At 38.7% G+C, this 20,471-nt stretch overlaps 1 protein-coding gene across 2 annotated transcripts in view; it reads left to right on the plus strand.

Moving 5' to 3' along the window:
- The window catches only part of FAM193A (family with sequence similarity 193 member A), an 80,027-nt gene extending 64,649 nt beyond the window's left edge, over positions 1–15,378 (plus strand). For both annotated transcript variants that reach the window (XM_057426739.1, XM_057426741.1), the window contains 7 exons: positions 259–531; positions 859–1,141; positions 2,281–2,467; positions 4,260–4,490; positions 7,796–8,639; positions 11,596–11,677; positions 14,508–15,378. In XM_057426739.1, the coding sequence (XP_057282722.1) occupies positions 259–531; positions 859–1,141; positions 2,281–2,467; positions 4,260–4,490; positions 7,796–8,639; positions 11,596–11,677; positions 14,508–14,601 (1,994 nt within the window). In that variant the 3' untranslated portion in view covers positions 14,602–15,378. The remainder of the gene's footprint in view (positions 1–258; positions 532–858; positions 1,142–2,280; positions 2,468–4,259; positions 4,491–7,795; positions 8,640–11,595; positions 11,678–14,507) is intronic.
- Positions 15,379–20,471: the final 5,093 nt, after the last annotated feature.

Raw genomic sequence — 20,471 nt, forward strand, 5'->3', positions numbered from 1 at the left:
TGTTAACACACATTTAGTAGTGTTGTTATGTTTTTAACTTTAAGGTTTGTGACTTCTGCTGAGACTTCATAGCACTTTTTGTTACAGCTGTCTTACTTGGGGTAGGGAGGGAGTAAGGACTATCAGTTCACTAATCTTGCCAGGTCAGCATTAGCAATAGATCCTTTCTGGTCTGCATCTAAATTATTGAATGTTTAATTCTAAATGCCAATTCTGTAATTCTGTGATTCCTAATTACTACATGTGTTTCAATTGAAGGGAGTGATATTTTAGCACCAGCACTCTCGGAAATAAGACCCGAAGCACTTCCTACTACATCTAGCAATGAAGCTACAGCAGTTACTGACAGCAAAGAGAAGAAAAATGCTGCAAAGAAGAAATGTCTGTACAATTTCCAGGATGCCTTTATGGAAGCTAATAAAGTTGTCATGGCAACCTCTTCTGCCACTTCTTCTGTCTCCTGCACAGCAACTACAGTGCAGTCAAGCAGCAACCAGTTCAAAGTATCATCCAAGAGACCTTCATCCATAGGTAAGGATTTCACGTACAGCTTAGTAACTGACTCAAGTACATCTAGCTAACTATGAAGATTTATATATGTTTGTTTTAGTAATATCATGTCTCTTAATGATTTTTGTTAATTGCTGTTCTCACTCTTGAGTTAGTCTCTGTACTCCTGGATCAAAGAACTTTGCAAAAGACCTTGATGTCAGCATATGGAACTGGCAATAGAAAAGTGTTGAAATACTGCTGATTTTTAGAGTAGCTGAGAACATCCAGCAATCTGCATGATTGTTTGGACAATTAATGGAGACTTTTAAGTATTTTTAATTGTAAGCATTTTTTTCCCCAATTTAGGTGAAGTGTTTCACAATATTAATAAAGAGGACCATAGACATTCTGCACCAGTTGCACCCCGAAATAGTCCTACCAGTTTAGCATCCCTTCCTTCCCTGTCTCCTGCTGCACTGTCTCCAGCCTCTACACCACATCTTCCAAATCTTGCTGCTCCTTCTTTCCCCAAAACTGCTGCAACAGCCCCTGGATTTGTGGATCCTCATTCAGGTCTTTGTCCTACTACAGTTGCACCTCCTACTTCAACCACAGACAGCTCTGTAAGTGCCCCACCAAGTGTCTGCAGGTGAGTTTCTTGTTCTTTTTTTATGATAGAAGGGGAATTTAAATGCAGATACCTCTTCTCCTTTGCCACTGGTTGTAGTGTAAAAGAAGAGCTGTCTGTGCGCTCAGCAAATGAGACCAAGTTTAGATGCTTTGTATGTTATTTGGTGCGAGACTTTACAAATATAATTTCCATTGCAGAATCTATTTACCCAGTTCAGAGGCTTAAAAACAAATGTTTGCTCGCTTTCAGAAATGTTACATGGGATAATTAAGTCAAGCTCTACTCTTTCTTACTGTCATTGCCAGTAGTGATTGCTGCTGCTGAGACACAAACCTGTTGTATAATGCGTCTATTTTCTGTCATTTTGGTATTACATGACAAGCTGGAATAAAAAGCTATGAAAATTGGAGGAGTCTATGTAGAAAAATCTAGCTGGGACTATAAAAAGGTCATACATGGTCTTGAAGCCTGCAGCACACTTTCCTGACTACACTTAAGACTTCTTAGCTATCAGACCCACCATTTGCACACTAGTTGTAGTCTGGAAGAATGTTCTACGTATTTGCTTATTGACGAGATACGCTAGCATTTCCCCTTGAAAATAAAGGTGCAAACAGGGTAATGGGAATATTTTGGGTTTAGCTGACCTTAAACTTTTTATTGAAGAGCTTGAAAATCTACCTAAACCCAGAGGATTTCAGAAATGAGTTGAGTGCTTTGTAACTGCATAGCTCTCTTCAGTCCACAAGTGATGAGATAGGCAGCAGTTTCAAAACCATTCCATTTAAAAAAGCTAGAATCACTACTTCTGAAACTATTTTACCTTTTTAAAGGCAGGAAGAACAGTTCCAAAACTTATTCTCAAGGCTGCACATTCAGTGAGTCACTAAATGAGTTATTACAAAGCACTTCCCCATGTATCATCTTTCCTTGCTGCTTTGTTTTTAGCATCTCCATTTGCAATCTACTGGATGAAGGTTTTAGGATTTGATGCACTACTGGTGGCAGGATAGCGCAGTTTGAGACTCATTGTTCCTGGTAGATGTACATACAACCTTATATGGGTTGTTTGTGGGTTTTTTTTGGTTGGTTGTTTTTCAGATACCTTATTTATTATAGTCTAGAGTTTTTATAATCTTTTTCTTAATTTAACATAGTGATCCTGATTGTGAGGGCCATCGCTGTGAGAACAGTAACACCTATGATCATCAACAGTATGATGGAGAGGAGAGCCAAGATGAAGACAGCTGTTCAGAGCATAGCTCCAGTACCTCAACATCCACAAATCAGAAGGAAGGAAAATACTGTGACTGCTGTTACTGTGAGTTCTTCGGCCATGGAGGAGTAAGTTGCTGGATTTTAATTTATTTGGGTTTTTTTTGTCACTAACTTTTCATTGAATGTGTGTGATTTCTCAGACTGCAACTAAGGAGGTGGCATTGGGGCTGACTCAAGAGAAGTTGTAAAAGAAGCATGGTTAGAATGTAATTTTCCTCTTTGAAATGTAGAATTGAAGCAAATTTTCCAGATGAAATCAGTTCAAGAGCAATAAAAATGACAAATATTTAGGAAGCAGCTGACTTCAATAATAGATACCATGTTTGACTGAAACTGCAAACAGGAGCATTGAACCATTCAGGCATTCATATGTAGTAGTGTAATTATAAATAATACAATGAGTTTGGGTAAAAGTACACTTAATATAGGATACTTTTTTTAGTGTTTGTGCAATATATGAGTCATTTTCCCATCTGTAAAAATAGCAATTCTCAAAGTGTTCACTAATTCACTAACTTGATTTAGAAAAAAGAAAACAAAAACGAAAGGGAAAGAGAAAGTCCTCTTACCTAGACCTTAGGTGATGTAAATTTAAATTATACTTTTATCAAAGGAAAACCCAGACTGCATTTTTCCCTGTTTTCAGTATTACAAACAATTCTCTTTAGTGGTGCATTTTGATAGGCACTGACTTTTATTTAAAGAGTGTTTTTAAAAAATCACAATGTTCTAAAGCATTCAGGTTATGTAACATATTTTCCCTTATGTTCTGTATTTTAATACTTAACACCTCATTTGAAACATCCTTAAGTTAGCTTCATACCAGTAGTATGTCTAGTGAATTCTTGTAATCATATCTTTTCATTTGCACAAATGAAATGCTAAAATTAAGTTGCCCCATGAAACTTTTTCTTAACTTAAAATTTCATTTTCCTGCTGGCTTCATTTATAAATCTACATATAGTCTGTTTTAATAATGAGTTAACCAGTAGGATTTGAGTCTCTGGCACTTTTTTCATATTTGAAGTAAAAGCTCAGTTTATTTGCCATGCATTTGATCAGATACAGTTTAAGCCTAGGGCTTGAAGTGACTCCAGAGTCCTTGTCCTTTGGCTGAAAGCATCAAGGAGCGCATCCTGTTTCTTATTGTATGTTCCCACCATGTCTGTTATTGATCTTTGATAGTCATCTGCATGTTGTTACTCATTCTGCTGAAGTGACAGAACGCTACAGGATTTTTAATAGGCTTTGTTGTGCTGGTTTAATGAGTTGTAATGTAGCTCCAAACAGATGGGCACCAGATCTGGTGCAGGAGGCAAGGAGGAATGGGGAGTTGAGAGGCAGGAGCAGTGGACAGGAAAACAGATATGAAACATGATGCAAGGATTCAACTTGCAGCAGTGTTAACAAGTTATTGATGTGTGACTGCTGGAGTGTGTGCTGGCACGTTTCAGAGCAGGGTAGTCAAGCCTACGCAGTTACAGCTCAGAGGGCCATGTAGCCCAAACTCTGAAACAGACTTCATAGAAAATGGGAACAGCAGCGCATGTCTACTCCTTTCAGATTTTTAATGTGGTATACTCATCACCTTTTAAAGTTATTTTTGTCTTTCTATTTGTGCATTTGTCTGCAAGATCAGTTCTTTTGGTTAGAAAATACAGTTCACAAGCTAGCACCAAATCTGACAGGTCTGTTGCCTGCTAAATGCACTTCTAGGTACACAAGCAAACAATAAGGAGTTTGATATTGAGGTTTGGAGCTTCCAAGCTATTTAAAGGTCTATAAAAAAAACTAAAAATTAATTAGATCAGTGAAATTCTATATTTTGTCACTAATTTTTTTGTCTCGTGTCCTTCAGCCTCCAGCTGCACCAACCAGTAGAAATTATGCAGAGATGCGAGAAAAGCTTCGTTTACGCCTAACGAAAAGGAAAGAGGAACAGCCGAAGAAACCAGATCAGATCTCTGAAAGGGAAAGTGTTGTTGACCATCGAAAGGTGGAAGACTTGCTACAGTTTATAAACAGCTCTGAAACCAAACCAGTAAGCAGTTCTCGGGCAGCCAAGCGAGCCAGACATAAGCAAAGAAAGGTAAGACCTGAAAGTATGTTCATCCTAGACCTCATGTTTTTGAAACTGTGCACTGTTTTAAATATATATATATATATGTGTGTGTGTGTGTGTATAATATATATATACTTCTTATATATATGTATCTGTAAGTATACCAGTGTACACTGACTTCATATTAGTGGAATGTTTTTTTTCTGTGTGGTTTTGTTTCTATCTACACAGCTAGCCTTGCTCTTCTGATGCTACCTAAGAAGTTTTGTAGTAGACTGGCAGGATTCCTCACAGTGCAATTGTCATGTTTTTTGTTGCAAGTCAGCTTTATGTTGGAATTTTGTGCATCCAACATGAATGCAGTTTAGAAAGCTATTTCTAAGTGTTAGAAATGTTAAGAATTTGATCGTTTTGTAGAGTTAACATTTAAAAGTGGGGGGAGTTAAAAAACTAGTGTTTCTGTACTGGGAAAATAGTTACAGAATCATGGAATCATAGAATGGTTAGGGTTGGAAAGGACCCTAAGATTAACTAGTTCCAACCCCATGCCATGGCCAACCTTGTCTTGAATACTGCCAGGGATGGAACATTCACCCCTGTTTTGGGCAGCCTGTTTCAGTGCCTCACTACCCTCACAATAAAGAACTTCTTCCTTGTATCTAATCTAAACTTCCCTGTTTAAGTTTTAACCCATTACCCCTTGTCTTATCACTACAGTCCCTAATGAAGAGTCCCTCCCCAGCATCCTTATAAGCTCTCTTCAGGTAATGAAAGGTTGCTCTGAGGCCTCCACGCAGCCTTCTCTTCTCCAGGCTGAACAGCCCCAACTTTCTCAGCCTGTCTTCGTACTGGAAGTGCTTCAGTGCTCCTGATCATCCTTGTGTCCTCCTCTGGTCTTGTTCCAGCAGTTCCATGTCCTTTTTATGTTGAGGACACCAGAACTGTATACAGTACTCTCAAGTCTCAGGAGAGCAGAGTAGAGGGGCAGGATCACCTCCTTCGACCTGCTGGTCACACTTCTTTTGATGCAGCCCAGGATACGGTTGGCTTTCTGGGCTGTGAGTGCACACTGAAGCCTGCTCATGTACAGTTTTTCATCAGCCAACACCCCCAAGTCTTTCTCTGCAGGGCTGCTCTGAATCTCTTCTTTCCCCAGCCTCTAGCTGTGCCTGGGATTGCCCTGACCCAGGTGTAGAACATTACACTTTGCTTTGTTGAACTTCATGAGGTTAGCATAGACCCACCTGTAATGCATGTCAAGGTCCCTCTGGATGGCATTCCTTCCCTCCAGCGTACCAACTGAGCCACGCAGCTTGGTGTCATCGGCAAACTTGCTGAGGGCGCACTCAATCCTACTGTCCATGTTGCCGACCGAGGTGGCCCCTAAGGGACACCACTCCTTACCTGTCTCCAGGTGGACATTGAGCTGTTGACCGCAACTCTCTGCATGTGGCCATCCAGCCAGTTCTTTATTCACCGGTTGGCCCATCCATCAAATTCATGTCTCTCCAGTTTAGCAACAAGGATGCTGTACAGGACAGAGCTGAATGCTTTGCAGAAGTCCAGGTAGACTACATCACCTGCTCTGCCCCTGTCCATCATTTCTGTGGCCCCATCATAGAAGGCCACCAAATTGGTCAGGTGTGATTTGCCCTTAGTGAAGCTGTGTTGGCTGTCACCAACCGTATCGTTGTTTTTCATGTGTCCTAGCACGGTTTCCAGGAGAATCTGCTCCATGATCCTGCCAGGCACAGAAATGAGACTGACTGGACTGTAGTTTCCCAGGTCTTCCATTTTCCCCTTCTTGAAAATGGGGGTTATATTTCCCTTTTTCCAGTCTTTGGGAACTTCACCTGACTGATAAAGTATCCCTGTAGGAAGCCAGGCAACATAAGGTCAGTGCTTATATGAGAGAGGAAAAGTCAAGATTTGTTGGTTTTAGAGTGATTGCATTGGGCACCTTGCTGTCCTGACTGAAAGAAGTTAATTGCTGTGCCACATGTTGACACGAATGTATACCAAGCCTGAATGAAGGGGCAAGCTGCAGAGTGTGAGCAGGGAAGGAAAAAGTACAAGTTGCTTTCAAATGGAAATGGGCAGACAGATTTTTCAAAAAAAAATCCTCACATGTGTAATAGTGAAATTATTTTTTGAAAACAGTTATTTGCTGAGTTAATAGAGGGAATATTTGTTGATTTATTTAAGTTGAACAAGCAGGAAATTACTTTTTCTTACTGCAGTTCAAGTATCAGCCTTTCGCATAAAGTTCAAGGCGCAGTGACATTGGTTGCTGAATGGTTTTGAATTCTGGTACACATTTTGTGTTACTGCACCATTAATGTTTCTTGTTTGTGCATTTGTTTCCTAGCCTAATTCTGTATTTAAATGCTTCCACAGCTTTGGAACTTCCGATGTTCACAAGTTATATTCTTATTTTCATGGTGTAGTACTGTTTAGCACCGAGGGCCTTAGTGAGTTATTTATAAATAAAATTCACTTTGCTCTTGCAATGCAGTACAGGCATAAGGAGTGGAAGATTATCACAGGGTTTTTTGCCTACTTCTGTAACTGTCAAAAAGTAATCCCATACAGGCACTTCTAAATGTGGAAGGAAATAAATGGATGTGATCATTCTCAGTGTATGACTTTTTCATTTTGCTCATGATATAGGATGAGTGCTGCACAGCAAAGTTTTAGGCATTCACAGTAATGACTGGAAAAAAAATCTGTTGTGTCTGTTTCATGTGGCTAATGAACAACAGGGCTGACAACAGAAAACTTAACCCTGTTACTTTTTACAACTTTACAACTTTTAATGTAACTTTAATGTGTTTAGTATTTTACTGTAAAATGTTTTAATGATTGCTTTTTGTAATGGTCATGAACACTGAAACAGAGCAACTCTGATACCATACCAAGAGAGCAGGTAATCCATGCAACATGATGCAATGCTGAGTTTCTTTAGTAATACACACCGTTGTTGAGAACAAAGTTGAGTGATGAGTTTTCAGCAGGTTTTTGAGGTTGTAGAAAACTTTGATATGAAGTCAGGCTTAGCTGTAGCAAAGAGAAGATCAACATCTGGGATTAAGAACAGAAACGTAGAATATAATAAAATATATTACAGAAATGTAGAAAATATAGAAAGGATTTTAATGTACTTTAAAGGCCAGCCTTTGTATAAATAGTTATTTGCTTGCTGTACAGACTTGTGGATTAAGTATGTTCATATGTTAATGTCCTGAGATTCATCAAGATAAGTCGTAATAGTCCCTCAAATTTTAATTTCCAAAATACTTCTCACTTCCACTAAACTTACTGTTATTCTGTAGCTTGAAGAAAAAGCTCGACTTGAAGCTGAAGCCAGGGAGAGGGAGCACCATCAGTTGCTTGAAGAACAGAGGCGGCGTGAGGAAGAGGAAGAAGAGAGGCTGAAACAAGAATTACAGCGGCTTCAAGAACTTCAACAGTTGCGGGCTGTAAAGAAAAAGAAAAAAGAACGAACAGGTAAAGACTGTCAGAAGGTGGACATGCTTACTCGAAACTGCCAGACAGTGAAGGAATCTGTCCCAAACACACCTGAAGACATTCAGAATGGTACACTTGAGCAATCAGAAAAGATAGAAAACTCCTCCAGTTCACTGTCAAGACATGTGAATCATACAGAACAGAGGCCAGTTTCAGAGACAGGCTGTGAACTATCCAATCCTGTAAACACTAGAGACTCAAAGCTGCTTTATCAGAAAGAAGGGAACGTAAAGCAGCATGAGCCCCTCTCTTTTCTGCTTGATATTATGCATCAACATAAAGAAGGAAACAGCAAACAGAAACTCAAGCAGATAAACAAGCCGTGTACTGAACAAGTGAAAAAGCCTGTTGAATCCCCCAAAGCAGCTGAGATCCAGACTAAAACCAGAAACCAAATAGAATCCAAAGCAAAAGCAGCAGAGCTCCCAACACTTGCAGAACCTAAAAAAGAGGAGAAGAAATTAAACAATAACAACAAAAAACAGTTGAACCATGTAAAGGAAGAGAAAGCAACTGTAACAAGTGAATCCCCTTCACCAAGTGAGCAGCAGCAAAATAATAAGCTAATACTTGCCGATTCTCCTCAGCCAAAAGGCAAGAACAAGAAAAGCAAGAAGAAAAAAGGGGACAAAGTCAACAATTCAATTGGTAAGTGTATAAGAAAGTCAAAGAACTTGGATTGTTTTTTGTTGTTACCATTTAAGTCCAGAAGCTTGAAATGTTTGTCTTCAGTCATCCCTGCCAATATAAACTAGAGAAACAGAAAAACTGGTGTCAGGAAAATTCAAGTCATTGTAATTATAGCCATTAGGAGATGCATATAGTTTTATTAAAGAGGTGTAGGATGCTTTAAAGAATGAATAAACTAGCATATACTGCTGGGTGTGTATGGGGGCCTTGGCAGTGAAGAAAGTCTGTTCTGTAAAGCCTGTCTTGCTTAAAATAAGTACTTAAAATAATGCAATACTATGCTGATACCCGTTTTCAACTACTTCAAAAGCAAGGTTGTTTCTCATGCAGCAGTAACAGTGTAGTCCAAAGTTGATCTTGCTCTTTGAGCAGGGAAAATAAGGGGATCCTGCAGCCAAAGAATAGTCATTCATGTATAAATAGGTATTCTTTCAGTTAAAATAATTCTTTTCCTATATTAATTGTATTAACAGGTGAGTAAGTACAAAAACTTAATTTTTGCCAAAGTGAAAACTTACAGTGGGATGTCAATTAGTTAATTATATTGAGTGTTTTCTCCATATGAATATTAGTTTTTGCTAGTAAACAGATTTTTTTATTTATCTGATAGAAAAAATAAACCATGGAAGACTGACTTGACTCAGGCAAATTGCACTTGCAGAATTTTCTTCCCAATGCATTTTTTTTTGTTTTCCTGAAAACATCTAAGAGCTAAATACCAGAACTGAGAAACACTTGCAAGTGCTGGCTGGTTGGCTTTGTCAGCATGATAATCAAGCTGCCATTGTTGGGCACCAGTTCATTCTTGCACATGTTTGGTCCCTACTGGTACTGCCAGTTGGGATGGCAGTTTTGCAGTATGGACATCTGCGTGCTCAGAGCACCTGGTCATTCCTCTGGGATCACCTGGTAGCTGAATGATAGTGGTGGATAAAGTAAATGTCCATTTACCAGGAGGACTTAATAACATTGCAGTTCTCACTGCTGTTCTGTCTGGTAAGCACATCAAGGTGCAAGAACTTAATCCGTTGGCAGTCTCTGCCAGTATTTCAGATTACTTGCCTTTCTTAAGTTTTGTTACAAAAATGTATACCAGATTCCTGGTTGTTGCAAGTGCTAGATGTAGAGCCCAGCTTAGTGGTTTCATGGTCGGGTTGAGTCAGCCCTCCAGTCTTTATTTCTAACTCTTTTGACGTGCAGTATTTCAGTTCCATGTCAGTCAGCGATACAGCAACTGAACCATTTTCTCTGATATCTTATTCTTGTGCATACTATGCTGGGGTGTTGTTTGGGTTTTGTTTTATTAATTTACTGAGAAGAATGTACTCCAGTCATTGAAGCAAGAGAAAACTCTATAATTACGTGCAGAAAAGGAAGATTGGAGACATTGGAAGGAAAAAGTATTGAAGGGGAGGGGTCGGGATAGTAGGTGGTGTTTACTGCAGGAGAATGCAGGTAGCTCCCTGCATCTTTTCCTCCTCTCTGCCCCTCACCATTGTTTTCTGCTGCTTAAATCAAGTATAGTTGCAGTTTCTGAAAACTAATACTTAAATGTGAAAAAAACATAGGGACAGGTTTCTGAATTTATGAAGATGTAACTGTGTTGCTCTTTGAAGAATCAGAACTGAATCACACTATGGGTAGTTCTGACTTACAAGAAAGGTACTGAGATAAACAATTATAATTTAGTTGAAATTTCTTAAAGACACAGCGCCCATGACCCATGTTAGTGAAGACACAAAAAATGAACTAAGAAAAAAGGTTATAATTAGAAGTAGGGTAATTGAAAAAAAAACTCATGGAAAGAGGGTAACAGGGGGAGGGAGTAAATTGAGTTTTAAAATGAAGTGTTAAGGCAGTGAGCATTATTACTTTTGGTGTGATCCGTTTCCTAAAGAAATATATTCTGGTGGATTATTTCAACTGCTTGTTATGAAGAGGCTGAAGAAAACTATACAGGGAAGCCCTGTGTTTATAAGACTTTCTGCTTCTTCAGAAGTAAGTTGCATAGCAAAGATGTGCAACTTTTAAACTACCAGGAATGCCTTTAGAAATGAGTTGCTTGCTCTCATAATCTCGAGGGTTCTAGAGAGTCCTGATGTGTACTAGGTGTTTTCAGTTAGTCTCACCCTTTTTAGAATATGTTGTGAAGCTGCTTCAGAAGTTAAATTGGAGTATGTATGTAATAAGAGATACTGCAAGAAGAAAATGTTCAAATTGCTTTCTACAAAAATTTATGCTTTCTGAAGCTTTTTTTTTTAGTACAATGCTGTACAGTATATCAACAGGTTTTTAAGAAACTTTGTTTCTGTAGCTGGGGCCTAGATTCAGGCCATATTAAAATATGTTAAAAAATGCTTAGCAAAATTCCTAGTTGTAAGTAGCCTGACCTAGACACTTGCAGACACAGCCCAATGATCATGTCCCAGAAGGAGTACAGCAGCAGCTCTACAATCCCCAAATTCTTGGAACTATTTTTGTTATATAAATACCATTTTAAAAATGTTTCTAAAACTGCCTTTATTATTAAGGCCAACAAATTTCAGCCAGTTGAACACTATTCATTATCTATCTGATTCTTCAAGCCCTTTGTTTAATTTGACCATTCTCATGTGTATTCCAGGTTTATGGCATCTTTTGCAACCCGTTCAGTCAGTGAATTTACTGTTGATTCATCTCTTACTTTTTCTCAGTGTAACTCCTTAAAGGCTGGGCAGGGGTATTAGTATATTTTAAGAAGCGTCTTTTTAATTATAAGCTTGTATTAATTCAGCCTAAACATGAATAATCAATAGTTTACAAAGTTGAGACTGTTCTCCAGAAACATCTTTAATGCAGTTTCTTCAAGTTCCTTCTTCTCTCCTTTCCCCCTCCCCATAGAACCTAACATAGTATCGTCCTTTTTCCTTTGTAGATGATGTGTTTCTACCCAAAGACATTGATCTAGACAGTGTGGAAATGGATGAAACAGAGAGAGAAGTGGAGTATTTTAAAAGGTAAAGTGCTGTAATCCCTATACGTAAAGCTGTTGTGCTTCTTCCCATGCTGTGACTTTAAAACAGACAAACCAACCAACTAACCCAACAACAGAAAACCAACCCACAACTAAGTTACTAACTCCTAGCAGAAAAGCCTGTGTTGTACTATGTTGTAACACAACAAATCTTCTTACAGCTGACATTCTGAATACTGAATATAAGTCACTGAAGCTGTAGATCAACAGATTGTAGCTGAGTAGAACAAACACAGGAATGAGTGCCAGAATCAACCATGTGTCTGTCCCCCAGGTTCTCATCAAGGCTCTCAGAATATTCTCAGTTACCATTATTTTCTATAAGCAAAGTTTGCATGAATATCCCTTTTATTATTCATACTGACTAGTGTTAAAAAAAAAAGGGAAAAGACGAAGTGTTGAACAAGTAAGATGTTGTTTTACATTTCAGAGCAGCTATTTCAGAAAGGTTTATTCATGATATTCTCTTCCTTGTTTATAGGAGGTATTAGTTTGGAATTTTATACTGCACATGAAATAGAGATGGTACAACTTAGATATTAGCTTATGCCAGTCATAAAGAAGGGATGCATATGCTACAGCAGTGAAGAATATGGTAAAGGTAGTGTAGAAGGATAATATGAACCTGTGCTTGTGAAACTTTTTCCTTCTGTGTGTTTTGGTTGCTTTGGGGGTTTACACATCATGTCACCTTTAAATTCCTCAAATATGAGCAGACAGCTCATGTTTAAATAATGTAGCGCCTACAGTTTAGTTTTTGGTAGTCCTGCAAGGTGCGGGGAGCTGGATTCTGTCATTATGGATCCTTCCCAACTTGACACATTCTGTAATTCTGTGTTCTTCCATAATACTGAAATCTCCTCAAATTTGTGGTGGTTAATGGTGGCTGGGTGTGCTGATTTCCCATTAATCTAATGTAATAAGCCTTTTGTCATGAGAGCCAAATCTGAAATGTTACAAATAAATTGTTTTCTGCAGTTTAACCATTTAGGAATCAACATAGCATTTCACAGAACTACCAAAGACATTTGTTGAAAGGATGGAGTTTTTTTAAGAGAGGGCTTTCGGTATGGATTTCAAGTTCTTCTCTGAATTCTTATAGTTTTCATTGTCTCTGTGTCTGGGATGCAGTCTGTGTCTGAGTTTTACAAAGGACAATATAACTGCTTCTCTGTGCTGCTCGTTATTACTATACAAAATGCCTATGTCTGATTATTTATGGAGTTACAATGTACTACCTGAGGAAATTTTCAAAAGTGCACTTTCTCTGTTCTTAAAATTTATTTTCCTGAGTGGTGCCAATTAAAGGATTTTTTGGGTTTTTTTTTTAAGTCGAAATGTAGGTTTTATAAGTGAAAGGTGGCATATATTAGGCTGCTAGTGTTGGTGCTCAGCCCTTCATGGGTTTCATAGAGTCACAGAATCAGCTAGGTTGGAAAAGAACCATTACCCAAGGACTTCATGGAGTGTTCTTGGCTTCGTTCAAGTTTGCTGTATCTGTAACAAGAAAATTAAATCTTTTCATTTGCTAATAAGTTCATCAATTCTCTGTTCTCAATAGGATGACTGAAGCAGTGTCTTATATTTGTACAAGTGCAGCTGAAGTTTGGAGATTAACTTGTCAAATGTGTTTCCTAATGGAAGATTTAACACTTCTGAATGTACTGGTTTGTAATTAGTAATTGGTTTAATCTACTCTTCACTGTCATCTGTTAGGAAATGTGTGTAACTGTCCAACTTCTTTGTGTGTACCTGTTCAGAAGAGGTGTTTTGAAAAGCCCTCATAAACACTGTTCAAGGAGAGAAAAACAACTACTCAGTGCTGTGAAGGCACTGTTAAAGGTTATGTTTTCTGTCACTTGATAATTTCCAACATTATAATTAACAGGCTGGCAACAGTGCTTGTTTTAGTAATTCTTCATGCTGATGAGCTGCACAGGGCTACTGGATTCAGACTTTTTGCTGATAGTTTGTTAATTCGTCATCTTTTCTTGCTTCCTAGTGGTGTAATAGATGGACAACTTTACACCCAGACTTCGGAATTAATCTTGCAAGCTACTTCTAAATTTAGTATAGAAAGAACAAAATAAGTCTAGTTCTGCTAATCTCCCACTGTAGCTTTACTATCCGCTTTTTTGGCTTTTAGTTGCTACAGAAGCAGTATAGCCTTACAGAGAGGGATATGCTCTGCCTTGATGCTGTCATGCAGCCTTTAGCTTAAACAAGCTACACCTTACTTCGATAAAGTTCTTCAGCATTAATTGTCACTGAAATGCCTGCAGGTGCCAACTTTTTTCTGAAGTTCTTGCGTAAATTGGAATTCAGTGAAAGCAAATAAGGGTGTTTGTGTTCTGAAGGTGCTTTTTCCCAGGCATGTGAGCTACTTGCCTGCTGTATTATAAACAAACCTCCTTAGGTCTTTGTCTCCTACATAAATTCACTATATTCAGAAAACAAGAAGCAGTGTCCCATGCCAGTGGTACTTCTGCTTAAGTAGTATCAGCATTCACTCTCACTGTTAGAAGGTTTAGGTAAATATATCTGTTTCTAATTAACAGCTAGCTTCTCTGCTGCTAAATACGCAGTTTTCTTTGCTTCTTCATTCACTTACTCTTGCCATTGCAGCTTTGTTTAACTGGTTTATGATGCATTTTCAGAGATGGACAAGTGATTTTTTTTCCTTATTTTTTTTAGGTATAATTTTTTTAAGAGGTTTTGTCATTCTGAGGGAGAGCTGCTCTTCAAAAGAGGGATGACACTTGTGGTTTGATTTTAAGTATATTAATTTCACTTTATCACTTTTATCTTTTCAGATTCTGCTTGGATTCTGCCAGACAGACAAGGCAGAGACTTTCCATCAACTGGTCCAATTTTAGCTTGAAAAAAACCACGTTTGCTGCACATTGAAATGGGGAGGGAGCCCTGCAGGAATCAATGAACGACAGCTCCACTTATCTGTCCTGCTGTGCTGAGAGCTTATCTGGTCTTGAGCCAGTGCTGCCTTGCCTTGTCCCCAGTGCTGTGTGGATCTGCACTGAACCCTTTGGCCTGATAATTCTTGCGGACTGAAAAATTGCCACTTTCTACCTGAATTTGTTAGCTTGTGTGCTTGTAGTCTGTGAGTGAGACTTACTTGATTGTAGCTGTATGCCATTGGAGTTGGAACAATAGCTCTTTTCCATCTCCTTCTGAATGCCTTGGCCTCAGAGACTTTAAATTGCTTAGGCTTGGGTGGAGGCCAAAATACTAGTTTGCATCATCTGCAGTGGCTCCTGTCACTTCTGCATCTAGCTATGTTTTGTCATTCTGACTCCTGACAAAGGAATGGACCTAGTCAGTTGTGCTTTCACCTGCTCCAGAATTCTCCTGACATGACTTCATGAAAAAAGAGGCTCTTATGGGACGAGTATTTCCTCAGTTCTTTCACAATCTACTGTTTAAGAGTGTACAAGTTACGCTATTTGTGTTTTGATTTTTTCCCTGACTTGTAGCCAGCTTGTGTAAGAATACTTGCAGAATGAGAAAATTTAAAAAAGAACAGTACTCACACTATCAAATCTGTTATAGAGTGTATAATTGTATTAACACTGAAGCCTAACTGGCTACTTTTTTAACATATTGTTAAGTAATATTAAAATCATGTCTTTCTTTTTGAAAGATGGAATACATTAGTATGGCAGAAGACTTGTGTCTTGCTTTTTTTCTGCTCGGGTGGGGAAAGGGAAGAAGAAAGTGGTATTCTGAGCTAAGTTTCATCTTGTGTCAAAGTCAGTCAGTGAATGCTACTTAACTTAAGCATTTTCCTTGTTTGACAGCTTACCTGATGGGAAAAACTGCTATCTGTTAGAGCCAGAAAACTCCTGCTGAATGCTGGAATTAAGTTTGTGAATTCTGTGAATTAATGTAATACTTCTGTTTCAGGAGATAATGTGTGAGAAACACGGTAATACAAAAATTTCCAATTTGATGTCAGTGCAGAAGTGAAGTAGGTAGGCTCAATGCTACTATAATGTAAATAGCTAACAATATAGTAAAGTTTTACAGGTTGCATGGTATTACCCAGTGTGGAAGAAAATTGGTAATACAGGATTTTGATTTCTGTAAAGATACTGCACTTGTAGAATTTTTTCTGATATTACACTGTTTATTCAGAAGAGGCAAGAGAAGCTTTCTTCTTACTGCCGAATGACCGGGTACTTCCACTCAGCTCATACTCAAAAGGACAGTACAGCTTCAAAGTTCACTAATGTCCTTTCCCAGAACCATTCCACATTTGTCTTTCTTCTTGCTAACACACATTTTTCTGTGATATACCCACTGAGCTTGGGACTGCTTTGCAAGACACAGTGTAATTACACTCAGGTTTGGACTTGGGAAGGTTTGCTTCCATGTTCCCCATGAGGCCCAGATAGATGCTTACAGACCTCTTGAGGTATCTACAACTTCATATCCCTCTTACTGGTCCTGGAGCTCCTATCCCAGTGTGCTGCTGGTACAGAATATAGTTGCTCATCTTATACCCAGCCATTGCAGGTAAATGAGCCCTCAGCCTCCTCTTGCAGAGGAGGGAATGACAGTATCTGTTCTCAAAATACAGTTCAAGGATGTAAAGGGGTCACCTTCTATTAATTGTCTTCAGATTGAGGTTGAGGAAGGAATAATAGCTTAGCCTTGCTTTCTTTGTCAGTGCAGTATTGTAGCCTGTATATTTATTTGCTTGTGCTGGAGGAATAGCATCTCGAAGGTAATACCTATGCCACTTAGAGCCAACTGTCTGCAAAACTATGTACTGTTAAAAGTACCTCCATCACTTAGTGAAGAAGAATGAACTTTGGGATCATGGAGGCTTGCAGCTATTGCAGCCTGAGTTATATTTTAGTTACATAAAAGTAGTGAGGCTTCTCGTGGGAGAGTGGCTCTGGGGGGAAAAATGCTGTTAGAACAGCTGAAGCTGGATGTTTGTGTGAAATACAACCTCTCAGACTTCAGTTCTAAACTGTAACACAAGGTGGCAGTGGATGTCATCACTGCATTGGTGATTTCTGCATCAGTGATCTCAACAAATTGAGGCATGGGGTGGAAAAACTAGTTGATGTCACATGGGCAAATATTGGTGCAGCGTTTCTAGAGCAGGAAAGCTTTGAAAGTACCAAGATTTATAATGGTGCTAGAAAACTCATTTCATAGTATTTGTTTTCACTAGTAAATGGAGAAGAAAGATGCTTTTATTCCTTACTAGCGAAGCCGTTCAAAGAGTGATACATAAATATGACTGCTCCTTTTTATCCTGGGTTAAGACAGCAGAAACCCTTTTGAGGAATATATGTATATGTGTGTTTAATATCCTTCAAAGATACTTGCCTTGTGCTTCACCGTGGTCTATTAGTACAACTGACATGATTCCATGTGCTACTCAGAAAACATGAAGAATGAGTTTCCATGGATCTGCAGTTGTTGCACTCTGATGAGAACTTACAGGCAAGTTGTGTTTTTCTGAATTCATAACAAAGTGAAGATAAGCATGGACTAGTCTGGGAGCCAGGAGATTTGAAAGTACTGGCTTCAGTTCTACCATTTTTGTGGCCTTGGGCAAACAAGTTAGTTACTCTTACTACATTAATGAAATGGTTTTATTAAGGATTTGCTGAATTATGAGCATGATTCTTAATGCCTAAATAAGTCAATGTGGAGTCTGTTTAGGTATGGCATTATAACGTCCTGTTGGAAGGACAGATGTTCTACACTGGTATTTGTCATTCAAATGTGTTCAAGGCAAGTAATATACATTCAGAGGTAACTTTGAGTAGAGTACACTTCTAGAAATAATACATCATGACTGAGTAAATTTGAGTTCTTCATGAGAGTTGGAAGGGGGGAAATGATAGCTTTTTGTGTGGGCTACTTTAACTAGTGTAACTTGTCCTCCTCACTCATCCTGACCTGTATGAAAGATTAATATCTAAGCTCTGCAGGTGACTGGTGGCATATCTGCCTGTTGGTATCAGTGCAGCTGAATCTGAGGGTGTGGTACTTCTTCAGGCATTTCTGTAATGGAAGAGGGCATAATTGCACGAAGTGTTTGTATCTTGAACAGTGTTGATATTGGGTGCTGTAAGGCAGCCCTTACACAGAGATGTCTCATCTCTGCTTGGCATTCACTATTGCTGCTTACTGAGGGAATGTAAGTGAGAGTTAAAAAGTCTTCAGCACACTTCTGTGGTGTGGCATTATTGGCACTTAAAACTGTGTAGCTGAGGTTCAGCATGCCGGTAACGCAAACCTCGCCACAGCCTGAGAAGATAATGTGTTAAAAATTAATTCATGTAGTGACTGTTGAGTGCCTAGGTGTTCAGCGTGCTCACTGCAGCTCAGGCTTTGCAAAGTTTCTTTGTGTTTCAGGGAAGGTTGGTTCGCCTTTAGTATGGAACCTGTTGTATCACGATGGAGAAATTAATGGTTACTAGAGTAAATATTTACACTAATACAATTTCACACATCTCACAGTACAAATGAAGGTGTGTGACTTGTAATTGTAGAACCTATTCTAAAAACAAACAAGTCTGCTATGTTGTAACATCCATCTGAACAAGATTAGGTGTGTACTATCCTTGTTGTCTTTGGCTCTTTCTCTGTATTTAAACATTTGGGAAATCTGAAGACTGAAACCTTTGATAGGGGAGTTCTCTGAAGTGAAGTCACAGAAGCTTTGATTCAGGATGTCTCCCTTCCTACTCCTTTCCATCAGAAAGAACTTTCCAAAAAATTTCCAGTTTTCCAAATTTTAAATGGCTCCTTAATTGCCAGCAACTTGTGTCTTGTGTTATCCCATTCGTCATTAACTGAAGATGTTAAACAAACATTAAAATGTTGTATTTTGTACTGTTACTACAGGCAGCTGATGTAAGTGAAGTTCTTGAAAGGAGAATGTTTGTCTCTGCTCTTCTGTTTTCCCCACTGTACAAAGAAATAACAATACCAAACCTTTGGGCCTCATTTCTGTTTTCACAGGTCTGTGTGTTTACTTTGCTGCTGCTTTTAGTTGTATAGTTGGGCCTCTCCCAGCTCAGTACTTAGAGACATGGAAGAAACTACTTGGTGGTGCGCTCTGGATCTACATAAAACAGTTGAAAGACATGCCAGGTAAACCTGTGTTTTCCTGTAACTACTTATGGATTTTACTGGTTTGCTTATAAAGATGATAGGTACAAATGGGATTGTAAAATGGGTGGTGTCCAATTTGTATCTCTGTAGAAAAAGGGGGAGAAGGTATATATTGATTGTGTCTTCTCTGATAGGTTTTTCTCAGTGTGTGTTTGGTGGTGTTTTTTTTTTTAAACCTACTAGTTTGAATGTCTTAAGATGGCTTGACGCATGTTTTCACACTTTAGTCACGGGTCCGTAGCCTTTGACATTGCTGTTTCAGCAGGTATTGTTAATCAGAAATATGTGGTTTTACTGTGTCATCAGCAGCTCTTCAGGCAGAGTTACCAGGAGAGCGGACTGTGCATAGTTTGGATGTTTGCTTAACCTAAATTTTCCTTCCAGAATGTCTGTGTTGCAGAAATACAGCAATGCAAGTATCTGCATGGATGCAGTTTGTCAAGAGGGATCTTCTGGATGGTTTGTTTTTTTTTTCTAGATACCTCCCAAAAGACAAACAACCTCCAGTGATGCACATTTAGGAATCTCATATCAACTGTTAACCTCCATTTTCTTCACCAGTTTTTCTGGAAGTTGAACAGAAAAGTAAAACCAGCATCTCTTTGACAATACCGTAATAACCATCACCTGACAATTTCAGATTTGTTAACTGACAACGAACATCTGAGAAAGTAATTTATTTTGTGCTACAAATAATACTTAAGCCCAGCTTGCCATTTATGAAGAGAGGAGGCAGTGGGGAGATGTAATATCTAAAGAAGCAGCAGCGCCTACTATTACATGGAAGAATAAATAAAAATCTACACTGACGTACTCACAAATTATGTCACATTGCATAAAGTAGCATGCATTCCATATGAAGTGTGTCAGTTGATCAGCTGATGCAAGTCTGACTTTTCTGAGGGAAAGATGTCTAGACTTGTTTTCCCATTCTGATTTCTTTGAAACAGGCTGTTAAATCAAGTTAGTACAGTAGCTTGTGCTGGCTGGGGGAGATTGCATGCAAGCAGCAAGCTGTTGTCTACGATTGTTTTACTTGTAACAAAGATACAAGATTTGAATCCAGGGTGCTGGAGTACAAAAGCTGGAATGCTGAACTCATCAGACCAGATGACTAGTGCTGCCTGGTGTTGCTTCAACAGACTTCATGCTGCAAGCTGTTTACCCGCATCAGCTCATGGGAAGGTTGTTCCATATTTACTGGAAATACATAATCAGTGAAGCCTAAGCCTTCTGAAAGGGAACAAAAGCAAGAATTGAGTCACTTGAAGTCACATATTTGAATGTGTATACCTTGTCTCATGTACTGTGTCTTCAAGACCTTGTACAAGTTTTTGTCCATCTGTTGTTTGACCATTAAATGGAATCTGCAGTATTACTAAGGGCAGTTAAGTTGAGGTTTTCAGGTGATTGTGGTGTAACCCTGGCTGGCAACTATGTATCAAACAGTACCACTCACTCACCCCCCCCAGCAGTGGGATGGGGAGTTTAATAATTAATGTAAAAAAAAGGAAAATAATAAAAATATATTAAAAATAATAAATAGTAATGACAACCAGCTGCAGTGATACACAATACAATTGCTCATCAACTGCTGACCGATACCCAGCCCTACC

This window comes from Pezoporus wallicus, unplaced genomic scaffold, assembly GCF_028554395.1.
Source record: "Pezoporus wallicus isolate ANWC-B61680 ecotype Strahan unplaced genomic scaffold, APGP_CSIRO_Pwel_v1 scaffold_13239, whole genome shotgun sequence".
Taxonomy (NCBI): domain Eukaryota; kingdom Metazoa; phylum Chordata; class Aves; order Psittaciformes; family Psittacidae; genus Pezoporus; species Pezoporus wallicus.